At 48.7% G+C, this 12,753-nt stretch overlaps 2 protein-coding genes across 2 annotated transcripts; one reads left to right on the top strand and one right to left on the bottom strand.

Annotated features, from left to right (window-relative positions):
• The first annotated feature begins 1,434 nt into the window (after positions 1–1,434).
• On the top strand, positions 1,435–3,661 carry LOC119316273. Its single transcript, XM_037590579.1, has one exon. It carries the CDS (start codon positions 1,580–1,582, stop codon positions 3,506–3,508), a length of 1,929 nt encoding a protein of 642 aa, XP_037446476.1. The 5' UTR covers positions 1,435–1,579; the 3' UTR covers positions 3,509–3,661.
• Positions 3,662–6,217: 2,556 nt separating this feature from the next.
• LOC119316272 (bidirectional sugar transporter SWEET2a-like) lies at positions 6,218–8,767 on the bottom strand. Its single transcript, XM_037590578.1, has 7 exons — positions 8,480–8,767; positions 8,331–8,367; positions 8,012–8,228; positions 7,774–7,932; positions 7,469–7,588; positions 7,233–7,367; positions 6,218–6,507 (listed from the first exon to the last, which is right to left on the bottom strand). The coding sequence occupies exons 1-6, from the start codon at positions 8,547–8,549 to the stop codon at positions 7,251–7,253; spliced, it is 720 nt and encodes a 239-aa protein (XP_037446475.1). The 5' UTR covers positions 8,550–8,767; the 3' UTR covers positions 6,218–6,507; positions 7,233–7,250.
• Positions 8,768–12,753: the final 3,986 nt, after the last annotated feature.

Below are 12,753 nucleotides of genomic sequence, written 5' to 3'. Positions count from 1 at the left end.
ACCGGGACTAAATGTGTTGGTGGGGCCCCAGCCTGACACCGGCCAGCCACCACCTCTTTAGTCCTAGTTCGTGGCACAAACCGGGACTAATGAGTGCCGCACGCCTAGCCGTTGGAACCGGCATTAATGGTCACATTAGTGCCGGTTCATTTACAAATCGAGACTAATGAGCTGAACATTAGGTCATTTTTCTACTAGTGTGTCTTTCCAACGAGGATCGTATGACTCAAAGAATGACTCCCCACGACTCCCCACCCGCATTAACGAGATCGCACTACGCCTCCATGAGTGCCTTCCGCCGATGCATGTCCGCCCACTCCGCACGACGCCTTGCCGTCCTCTCAGCCCAGAAGGTGTTCTCGTCGGCGACGTCCTGCGGGTAGCGCTGGCGCCACTCCGCCATGGCTCGCTCGTCCTCCTCGGCGATGAGGAGGCGGCAGCACGGTCCTGGTCTGTTATAAGGCGAGGCGGGGGGCGACGGCCTGCGCCTGCTCGCACGTCCAGACGTCGTGGAAGTTCATCTGCACGCGAGGCCTCTGGAGGCGCCACGCCGTCGCGTCGTATGCGCAGGCAGCCCCGTGCGTGGTCTCGAACGTGCCAAGACTGAGTCGGACGTCGCCGGACCGAATCTCAGCGTAGAAGGCGCCGGGGGGCGCTGGCGGACGCCGCGGTAGCCCGAAGATCCCCGGCGGCGCGGCGGCATGGTGGCGCGGTGGTGGCGCGTCGATGGCGGGACGAGGAAGCGGCAGAGGAAGCAGAAGAAGCGGGGAGAGAGCGCGTGACAATGTGGAAAGCGATGAGAGACTGTGTGGCGGGCGCAACAATTTATAGCCGTGCCGGAAGCGGTGCGCCAAATATAGCGCGCGACCTCCCGCTTTTTCCCGCGCGCGCAGTCATTTCTCACGCGCCCGAGTTTTTCTCCTCCGCTAAAACGCGCGAAAATGTCTCATGCGCACCCGAGTTTTTATAGCCGTTGCTGGAGATGCTCTCAAAAAGGCACCTCGGAGTGGAGCTCACACAAAAGGGGATGTACTGATTCTCGTCTGAACTTGTCTGGAGTACTTCATTACTACTTCCTTCGTTCACTTTTATAAGTCGTTTCAGACAACTGAAAATGAGCTACTTTGCATCTTGTTTGAAATATCTTCAAAGTCTTATAAAGGTGATCAGAGGAAGTAGTAGTTACTACTAGTCTGCAGACAACAGAAATCTCATGTAAACCGAAGTTGATGCTGCGCCGACGGTCAAACGACTCGTCCCAAAAGAAGTGATGGCTACAGTGGGCCGGGCCATGAGTCACGCGGCGACGTGGCCACTACCGTGAGAACAAAACTCCGCAACGAGGAACACGAGAGGCAAGTTCTAGTCGGTTCATCGATCAAACCGACCTTAACCCCATCCTTGCCTGCCACGGAACCTGCCGCCCGCTGCATATAACTCCACCCGCCACCATCCTCCATTTCCACACAAGCCCGCCCGACGAGCCCGACCCCAAGCCCTAAAACCCAATCCCAAGCCCGAGCTCGCAGAAGAGAGAAGGACCGAGTGGGTGACCACTTCAGAAACTCCGCCGATTCCCATGGCCGGCTTTCCCCTGGTCGGCCCGCCGGAGGCTGCCACCGCAGCGGGCGCGGCGGTACCAACGGGCGACGCGTTCGTGGACCTGCTGGACGCCAGCTTCAACAAGGCGACGGAGACGGGCGGGGCGGGGAAGGCGCTGACGGAGAACTCCTCGCCGACGTTCGTGTCCTCGGGGGACCCCTGCCTCGACTTCTTCTTCCACGTGGTGCCCGGCACGCCGGCCGCCTCCGTCGCCTCGCTGCTCGCCGCCGCCTGGGCCGCCGACCCGGTCACCGCGCTCCGCCTCGTCGCCAACCTCCGCGGCGTGCGGGGGTCCGGCAAGTCCGACCGCGAGGGCTTCTACGCCGCCGCGCTCTGGCTCCACGCCCGCCACCCGGCCACGCTCGCGCGCAACGCCGCCTCCGTCGCCGCCTTCGGCTACCTCAAGGACCTGCCCGAGCTGCTCCACCGCATCGTGCACGGCGGCAAGTCCACCAGGACCCCCGGCAAGAAGGCCCGCCTCGAGGCCGAGGGCGGCGGCTTCGTTGGCCGCGGGCGGGGCAGAGGCCGCTGGAGCGGCGGCTCTAGCGGCCGCAAGCCGCGTAGCGAGGACCGCGCCCCGCCCGTCGGATCTTCGGAGGAGCGCACCGCGGCCAGCCTGGAGCGTGACCGGGAGCTGGCGGCCGCGGCCGCGGTGTCCCGCCGGGCCAAGAGGGCAGAGGCCGCGGCGAGGGCGTTGGAGATGTACAGCCGCGACTCCACGTACCGGTTCCTGCACGACCGCACGGCCGACCTGTTCGCCGAGCTCCTTGCGGAGGACATGCGCAAGCTGTCTGTCGGCAATGTCAAGGATTTCTCGCTCGCGGCCAAGTGGTGCCCGTCGCTGGACTCGTCCTACGACCGCTCCACCCTCCTCTGCGAGGCCATCGCGCGGCGGCTCTTCCCCAGGGGCTCGTCGTCGGAGCTCGGCGACGACCTCCCGGACGCGCACTACGCGTACCGCGCGCGCGAGCACCTCCGCAGAGCGGCCATCGTGCCGCTCCGCGCCGCGCTTAAGCTCCCCGAGGTGTTCATCTCGGCGCGCGCCTGGGAGTCCGTGGTGTACACGCGCGTGGCCTCCGTGGCCATGAAGAACTACAAGGACCTCTTCCTCAAGCACGACGCCGAGCGCTTCAACGCATACCTCGCCGATGTCAAGTCCGGCAAGAAGCGGATCGCCGCGGGCGCGCTGCTCCCGCACCAGATCATCGAGTCCCTCGGCGAGGATGGGGACGACGGCGGACTGGCCGACCTGCAGTGGCAGCGCATGGTCGACGACATGCGCGCCCTCGGCAAGCTCAACAGCTGCGTGGCCGTGTGCGACGTGTCCGGAAGCATGTCCGGCCTGCCCATGGACGTCTGCATCGCGCTTGGCCTCCTCGTGTCCGAGCTCACCGACGACCCGTGGCGCGGCCGCGTGATCACCTTCAGCGAGCAGCCGAACATCCACATGATCAAGGGCGACACCCTCTCCGAAAAGACTGAATTCGTCCGGAACATGGATTGGGGTATGAACACCGACTTCCAGGCAGTGTTCGACAAGATCCTGGAGGTGGCTGTGGGCGCCGGCCTGCCGACGGAGAAGATGGTGCAGCGAGTGTTCGTGTTCAGCGACATGGAGTTCGACCAGGCGTCGGCGAACCCGTGGGAGACAGACTACGAGGCGATCGTGAGGAAGTTCTCGGAAGCTGGCTACGGCGCCGCCGTGCCGGAGATAGTGTTCTGGAACCTGAGGGACTCCAAGGCCGTGCCGGTGATGTCCGGACAGAAGGGGGTGGCGCTCGTCAGCGGGTTCTCCAAGAATTTGCTCAAGCTGTTCCTCGATGGCGGCGGCACGTTCACCCCGAGGGTCGTCATGGAGAAGGCTATCGCCGGCCCGGAGTATGATCAGTTGGCCGTGTTCGATTGATGCGCGTAGTCTCGGTGATGGCGAGCTGAATGACAGTTCGGCATCCAGCATTTCTAACTTAGTTTTTTGGGACTTCTGAACAAAAGAACTTGTTCGGCAATGCTTGTTGTGTTGTGTATATGATATTCCAACAAGGAACTTGATCTTCGGCCCCGACTTCTCCTCGACTTGCGTCGATTGTTTCGGCATTGCTCTAGTTGCACGAGACCAAACTGTGGTTGTGCCACACCTCTGCGGATGAAGCCTTACAATGCCAATGGTACGATTCTTTTTACAGCACATGATCTCCACAAGGCAATACTAGAGTTTGGGAGGACCCCTGGATCCCCTCGAACTTGGGCTTTAAACCCCTTTTACGTCTTTAGAACTCGACTGTGAATATGGTTGAGGACTTAATCAACCCGAACAATGGAGATTTGGATAGAGAGGTTTTACAGAATAATTTTCTTCCTATTGATGTGGCCGCTGTGCAAATGCTTCCTTTGGGAAGGATGGAAGAAGATAACTCGGCATGGCATTTAGAGATAAGTGGAAATAGCTCCAAACATCAACACGAAATTAAGCATTTACAGTTCGACGGAACTACGAACCGATTGTCTGAATGAAATCATAACATCAAGATAGAAGGAGATTAAAAAGGAGCTTACTAAAGATAGAAGAAGATAGCACGTATATAGCTGGTATCCGTCCAACCTCCTCTTGTGCAACAGGGTCTATCATGTACGCGCGATGTGCCTCATCTCAGTCTGACTCACTGGAAACTGCCGATTTAAGCGCTCTCAATAGGCCTGGCTGAGAGGTGCTTTGATGTTTATATGATGTGGGCTAAACAATAAACACGGGTAAACAAACAACCAATTTTCCGCGGACCTGATTGGCCTATATAAACATGCCCAAAGATATCGCATGGGCTGGATGCAACGACAGTGGTGTTGTCCATGTAATTTTTTATTCCTTTTTTATCGCATCTAGTATTTCTTGATTAACACAAAATCATATATATTCAAATCAGTGAGAACAGAGGTACATTCGTGGTTTCAGGTGTTTTCATGTAGACTATTTTTTGTGTCTCTCAGTTTTGATAGTAAATTGCATCAGACAAATAAATTCATGTGGTTTAGTTATGACCCCTATATTTTTTCTTTTTAATTTTGTTTTGAGTGTTTTTGTGTCTTTCTATACATTTTTAACGTGTTTTTGTTTCTAAATACTATTAGCAATGCTTTTTGTTCTTTTTAGTTTTTCTTTCTTTTCTCTATTTTTAATCTGTTTTATCTTTTGAAATTTTCTTTTTGTCTGTTTTTATTTCTTTCTTTCTCTTTAATTTTGTCCACTATTATTTTCTTTTTTCTCAAATTTTTGAATAAGATATTTTTAATATTTTTGTAAAATTTGGAAATATATTTTAAGATTGTGAACACCTTATCAATTCATGCATATTTTTTAAAGAAACAATGTCTCATCTATGCTTGTCGCCGTTTGGTTAAATTTTCGTAAATTTTTATGCAAGCACTCATTCTCACCTCGCTATTTATGTTTTGTCACACATCCTTTTTGTTGGCATGTTTGGCTTTATTTTTATCGATCCATTATTGCGGCATGCTGGCAGCCCGTTTTGTTGCGTTGTTTTTAGATGTAACAGATTTGCTATTTCACATCTGCAGGTAAAATAGTTACCGCACATTTAACTTTCTAACCGCGCGATTTAGACATCAAGATCCGCATTCTTTGGTTTTTTTTATCGTTTGGTGTTGTCCATGTACATGCCGCTCGCGGAGAAGGGCCCGTCGTGGTGTTTTGGCCGTTATTTCTTTTTCCACACCCCTCATGCGTTGCCTCAGTGTAGGCTGTGGCCACAAGTGATACTTTTTTTTTTGTTTCTTTGTTCTTTTTCTTCTTTTTTCATTTTTCTTTGTTTCAAATTTTTAATGTTGGCTGGCTTGCTAGCTGGCCTGCCGTCGTGACCCATGGACACCACCGTCCGGCTTTTGGACCGGATAGTAGCCGAGCGCGCACGCGCAGCCAGCTCGCCTGTGCGAATCAACCCTACAGCGAGCAAATGACGCTAACAAACCGATCCAGCTTCATCTAGCGCGCACAGAGCAGTGCACGAAACGAAGCACATGGGTGCGACAAAAACCACCACAGGAAAGTGGGCCCACACGTCAAACATTGGCAGGAGGCGCGCGCGAAGCGAACAGCGTGGAGGGCATCCTTTATAGGAGCAATTGTCCATTTTTTCCTATACGACTAAGTAAATGCAAAAAAAAATTGTCCTGAGAGTTCGTTCAGTTCAATATTTCAACTCAAAATCGTAAAGTTCTTTATTATTGTATTGTACTCTTCGTGAGAATATTAGGTGATACCATTCTTAAATGCTCCCATGATACCTTCAAAAAATACGAAAAATTTGTGTGGAAGTTCATAAGATATGTGTCTACAACCCCTGAAAAAAATCAGATTCAAATTTGAGATACACATTGAGAAACAAAAAAAGACAAATCTAGTATGAATAGTGACACAAAAAGAAAAGTAAAATTGACACTATTTACGTCAGGATTTGTCTTTTTTGTTTGGCAATGTGCATTTCAAATTTGGGCCTGAAATTTTAGGGGTTGCAGACACATTCCTTGTGAACATTCATATTTTTTTCCCAGAATTTCTGGAAAATATTTAAAATTAATATTTTTTTCAAATGGGAGCATGGGATCATGTGGAAGTTGGTATCACTGGTATTCTACACTTGTACAGATCACATACATGATACATCCATCAAGTCTGCACATTAGTGATCCATTAATGCTCGCCGTACATAGCATCAAATATACAAATAATGGCTCACCGGAAAGAACAATATAAACAAATGACTCGAGGACCTTAAAACTAGCACTACTCCACCTTTTTACATAAGCAAAATAATGCAGAGAACCTCAACCCTGAACAGCAGGCTGTAGGCTTACAGCGATGGCTGTACTGTACATGCCCTAAGAATCATCCATCTGAAATTTGGGAGAGGAAAAAGTTCAGACCATGCAGTAGTATTGCGTCTGAAATACAGTATATCTGTTGACCGGTGCATGTTCTGTCTGTAGCCTTCTAGAAAAACCACAAAACGTGCAAGCCATGCTCAAACATCAATTTTCCGCGCAAAAGAAGAAAAAAAACTCAAACAGCAATTTGCTGCAAGAAAGTGACACCACCATTGACCACCAAGTAACTTGGTCCAAGTTATAATTCATGCTAAAATGTATTTGTTCGCACAAGAAGTTACGCTTCTTAACCTTCCTTGGCTAAATCAGCTTTGAGCCGGCCTCCTTTTGTTGCAAGGCACCATTTCGTACAATAAACATATATTGCTTCGCAAGTTCTCTTACTCTTGGATTATATTAAAATGAAACTTGGTAGAGATCTTCACTCGTGAACTTGGCAAACATTACAAGTCTTGCTTACCTGTACGGACAACTACTCTATTGTTGTTCTTGCTTTCAGATAAAGGGAACAGATATTATGGAAGATGGCAACAGAGCTGGAGCTATTATCCATCCACCATAGGCCCCCCATGTTTGTTTAACGAATGTGACACACAATTGAAACGAGACACCAAAGTTTGCACAGATCATTAAAATGGCGCTTTAAACGTGTGATGGAGACGCAACCATGATCAGGAAACTCAACGAGAAATAGAAAAGCCGCATATAACAGTAAATAGCTTTTCAAACTCAACCTTGTTTCTCTTGCACGCTCATGTATGTGTGACTAGTAATGGCCGTCTGGCTTCGTCTCTCGATCCTTTTCTACTGTAGTAGGCATATAACAGCAACTGTATGACACCTAGGATTGTGCCGATGCCATTGGGAACCTGTAATTGGCAAACCAACAAGAAAGAAGGGCCAAACAGACGTGATGTTAGGCATCGCTCCAAGCAAAATCCCTGATCAGCAATAGAAAACTATATCTTACGTATATGAAGAAGTCATCCAGAAGCGCCCCGTATGCAAAAAACGACATGCTCATCAGGGACATCGATAGCGACAAATAAAATGGCATGTACTCCACGCTCTTGGTCCTGATCACCAAATTCTGTCAAACACAAGAGGAAAGTTCATTTACAGGACTATACATTTTGAATAACAAGCATGGTCAGATGAGATCAACAACGCCAACCCCATCAAACCTACGAAGGACCAATTATACACCAGAAGATGTGGTTATGGAATACAGGTTTGAGTTATTAGTTATAAAGCAGGAAGTATTTCAGGACTCACAATGATGGACAGAGGGGATGCGAACATGAATATGAGGGACGCCACGCTGAGATAGCCGACGAATGTTCGCCGAGGCTTGTGATCAAACAGCGCCATACTGACATACACAATCAGCCCGAACACGCAGAACACCCCTGCCAGCAGCACGGACACCTTGAGCTGCAGCAAGAAACCACACCAGTCAAACTTAGAGATGCAGGCAAGGCAGCAAAGTACAAGCGGTGGGTAGGGCACCCACTCTTTTCTTGGCGTCGGCGTAGGCGATGAAGACGGCGGTGTATGCAAGCTGGAAGGCGGCGCCGATGGTGTTGACGGTGGCGACCAGGACGACGCCGTAGGAGACGAAGGGGAGGGCGTACCACATGCAGACGAGGCAGTTGAGGAGTGAGTAGATGTAGGGCGTGGCCGAGAACTGCTCCGTCGACCCATTCCGGACGATCCTCCTGAATGTCGGCCTGAGATCAGCAGAGATCAATCAGATCACCAGCAGCAGCAATTCGAGTCGAGCTAAGAAGAAATGAAATCGGGTTGAAATGGAAAGGGGGGCGGGGGCTTACAGCGGGGAGATGAAGAGCACGAAGGCAAAGATGTTCCCTGGAAGAAGATCGAGACGGCGGTCAAGAACTGGCCGAACCAAATCTGGCCGTCTTCTCCACGACGGCAGAGGTCTAAGAAGCAGAGCAAAGGGAATGGTGGTGGCGCTGACCTGCGATTCCTGCGCCGTAGCAGCAGAGGTCGTGGTAGGAGGAGGGTCCGGGCAAGCCCAGGGAAGCCATCAATGCAAGGAAGAGAGAGGATCCCGATCCCAGCTGCTCCCGGCTCCCTCCGATCCCCGCTCGCTCCCCCGGCAGATGATTCCCTTTTTCTTTTTTTGACGTGTCCAGCAGACGCTTGAGCGTGGGTTCTTTCTTTTCAGAGCAAGGGCAGGAACAGCAGCTCGCCTGGCTCCACCACCAGGGGGAAAAGAGCTGGCCCGCTTCCTCCTCCTCCCCCTTCTCCTCCTCTTTATCAGGGCTCCGCCCCTACAATCGAATCAATTCATCAAAAGAAAAAATAAGCACGTGGAATGGAAGGTGGATATCCTGGGATTTTATTCCTCGAGAAAAGTCGGTCGGGGATGTTGATGGCCGAGCCGGTCTGATCCATAGCCATGGCACGCACGACGGTGGACACGGGCGGCGCGGCCACACCCCACACGCCACGCGCGCGCGTGGACACCGTGGACCTCGACGCAGCACAGCTATTTTTCATTGTTTTCGAGACAGTTTTTTTTTGCGAGTAATGTTTTCGAGACAGTTCACTATTCATGCCATTTTTTTCTGCGGAAGGGGGAGAGGGCCTCTTCTTTTTCCTAACTATGCCAAATACCCCTGCATTGCTATGGAATGAAAATAACATTTGAAGAGTGATGGCGTGTGACCGATTGTCCTCGGCTGCGGTGGCACTGACTATGTTGTGACAACGTTGATCACTAACTATTCAGGGTGCATGTAAAACGGTAAATTATGGTTTGTTTTGAAAACAATCTCTGCCATTAAAAAATATGGTTGGCAAAAAATTCCTACTAGCAGTAATTATTTAGAGGGATAACTACCTGCTTGACTAATTTATGGGCGTCCAGCTAAGCATGACCCCACAGATTTCCTTTCCTTTGTCTTAAGCAGATTTCCATTGTTTCATTGCATTGTCTTAGACTGGTCATAGTGGGGAGTAATTTACACTAGTGTCATGCATATGACACTAGTCTAAGTTACTATCTTTATAGTGCAAAGTAACATAATAGTAGTGTCATAGACAACTTTATTTATTAGCTTGTAGACTCATTTTGTATTGGGAAGCGCTATGTTACAGTAACATATTATGTTACTACTTCTCATTAACTACTTGCCACATAAGTAAAAAAATTGGAGTGCGTTATGTTATTAGCTAAGTTAGTCCCACTATGACTAGCCTTACAGTGAATGGGGTCCACGGGCATACCTTGTGATCTAGTGAGAAAACACTACCCATATGCACATGAGACAAACACAATCATATCACTCAATCAATCAAGCAAGGGCATAAACAATCGGTCTAGAACTATCGTTACAAAGTGCTTGGACTATACTATTTACATGGAGGAATACTACTACTGATATGGTGGTCGACTAGAAATATTGAACGGTCGAAGACTCCATGATATCTGCTCCAGCTTCATCAACATAGTCATCATCACTATCGTCAAGGTGCGAGTCGGTGTCGTCGATGATGATGTAGTCTTCAGAACGAATCTCCTTGGGTTCGTCGTCTTCTCCTCCTGGCGCGGGGTCTCCCATGAATACTCCTAGCTTCCTTTTCAGGTCATCATTCTTCTCCACTAATACGACGATTTCCTCCTCATAATCTTCGCGTGTAGCTTTGAGTTCTTCTTCAAGCTCTGCAATCCTTGTCATTGCCTTCTTCAGATCTATCATGCCTGCGCACATCTGATTCTTCTGGCGACGAATGTGCTGGTTTAACTCTTGGATGAAAGCGGCAATTGACCTATTCTTCCTGGTGCTGATCATCTCCCATTGCTCGTCTCGTCGCCCACAAATCTGGTAGATAGTATCCTTGAGATCCTTGTGGTAAACTTCTGCAATGCTTCCCATGATGATGTGAGATGACATACTCTTTCCTAGACTCCAGGTTGGTGCATCAAAAGAAAACTCTATGGGCTTGGTGACTGGCGTGAATGTCCTTACTGGAACTTGAACTTGAATCATCCAGCGCTCCTCTTCTGGTAAAGTGGCATTGTAGGTCCCGGTGAAGCTTGGTATTCCAATGTTCAGGTAACTAGTAACTTCCTTCAAGTGGCGTCCAAAAGGGGTGTCTTCATCCGGTTGCATGAACTTTATCCTTGCATCCGTCATCCTAAAGAGTAGAAAAAAGGAGAGGAGTTAGAAATGAGAAGAGAGTAGTGATCTAGGGCTTTAGCTTAGTGGTCGTGTCCTACAGTCAGCGTGTGCTCATATATCATCTTTGTAGCGACCAGACCTCAAACAGTCTGATCTCTGTGCATAAGTGTCATCCCTGGATCGGTAATGCTGACACACACAGTACTCAGAGGATTTATAACAGAGTAGTAATCACACACTTATTACATCAAATGTCTCAAAAGAGAACTTATTACAATAAATATGGCTTAAGGCCATCTAATACGATAACAACGGAAGGCTTGAAAGATAAAGTGAGTCCATCAACTCCAACGACATCACTGAGTGAAAGACCATGACCTAAGGCTCCTTACTCGTCGTCTGAAAAGTCTGCAACATGATACGTTGCAGCCCGAAAATGGGTCAGCACATGGAATATGCTGGCAATGTAACAGCAAAAGGATAATGAACATAATAATGCTATCACTATATGCATATATGGCTGGTGGAGGCTGTAGGGTTAATATGTTTTGCGAAAAGCCAATTTTCCCTACTGCAAGGAATAAATTTTATTTAACTATCATGGTGGTTGTTAAACATTGAGAAGGTTCACCCAACTCAATCCCAATTAAGCATCATCATTAAACCCAATCAAATTATATTAAGAGTGATGAGATCCACATGATAATTCAAGAACCAGATACTCAAGATGTCCATAACCGGGGACGCGACTAACCATGATTGGTTTGTACACTCTGCAGAGGTTTGCACACTTTTCCCCACAAGACTCGATCTCCTCCGTTGGATTTCTCGCACTACATAATGTTTGAGAAATGGATGACCGATACACAATCTTTCCGAAGAGGTCCCCTTAACCGATAGATAGGCCGGTACACCTACAATCCCCTACATCTGCTAGCCCATCATGAAAAGGTTTCCCACAACTTACTCAACTATGCCAGAGCCCATAATGGCATGTGGCTGCACACGGAAGTTTCCAGTATGAATAATCTTATGATCCCTTTGAGCCTAGGTGGCAGTCCATAGGAGAATCACACGGTATCCCGAGATTTCCAAAAATACAGGCAATCACTGGAATACCCAGGTGCCACAATCCACCCAGATGTGTATTAAAGTTGCCACCTTAAGTTAACCATTATGTTAACAATCTCACATCTGTCATGAATACACTCAAACTCAATCCACGTCTACGAGCATAGCATAGCAATATAAGCATAACGTAGAAGTAACTCCCAGGGTTTGATAATAAACAGGTGAATAGGTACTACCTCATCTACTTCCCAATCCCACAATTTAAATCAGATCCTAACCATGCAATTGTTTGAGGATTGATCTAATGCAATAAAACTGGGTAGTAAGAGGTATGATCAAAGTGTTACTTGCCTTGCTGATGATCTGCGATACCTAGAGACTCGTAGTAGCACGCTTCGCACTCCGGGTACTCTATCGCAAACAAACAAACATACAATAAGCAATCAAGCAAAAGCACGATTAAAACTCAAATAAGAGATCTAACCAGAAAGTTCAACTTAAGAACTCTGGTTTGTAAAAAGAATCAAATCAAACGAAGCAGCAAAACTCAAACGGCGAAAGAAACAAGCTTTGATTACTAATCTGGACTAAATTCAAATTTTACAGTAGCAAAAACTTGTTTAAGTTGGTTAAACGGAAAGAGGGTTTCGAGACGAAACTCTAGCGCTTGAATCGCCTGATTCTGATAAACGAGCGAAAAGTTATACTAGAACGAAAATCGGATCAGAAAACGCGATCGAAAATAATCGCGAAAAATCCGAGAAAAAGAAAAACTGACGAGCAGGCTAACGGACGAACGTTCGCTGTCTGTGGCTAAACGGTGAAAACCGTTCGTAAAAATGAACATATGGACGAACGTCCGCTAAATAACTAAACCGAACCGATGTAAAAAAACGAAAACTAGGGTTTACGAAATAAAACCGATCGGTTTTTTAAAAAAACCGGCGGCTACCTCGAACTCCAGCGGGCGGCGGCGCGGCGGCTCCGGTGACGGCGGTTGGCGGCGACAGGCGGCGGGACGGGGCGGGGTGGC

Source organism: Triticum dicoccoides, chromosome 6A (assembly GCF_002162155.2).
Source record: "Triticum dicoccoides isolate Atlit2015 ecotype Zavitan chromosome 6A, WEW_v2.0, whole genome shotgun sequence".
Lineage (NCBI taxonomy): Eukaryota > Viridiplantae > Streptophyta > Magnoliopsida > Poales > Poaceae > Triticum > Triticum dicoccoides.
The sequence above is the reverse complement of the archived record's forward strand: the minus strand, read 5'-3'. Positions and strand labels throughout refer to the sequence as shown.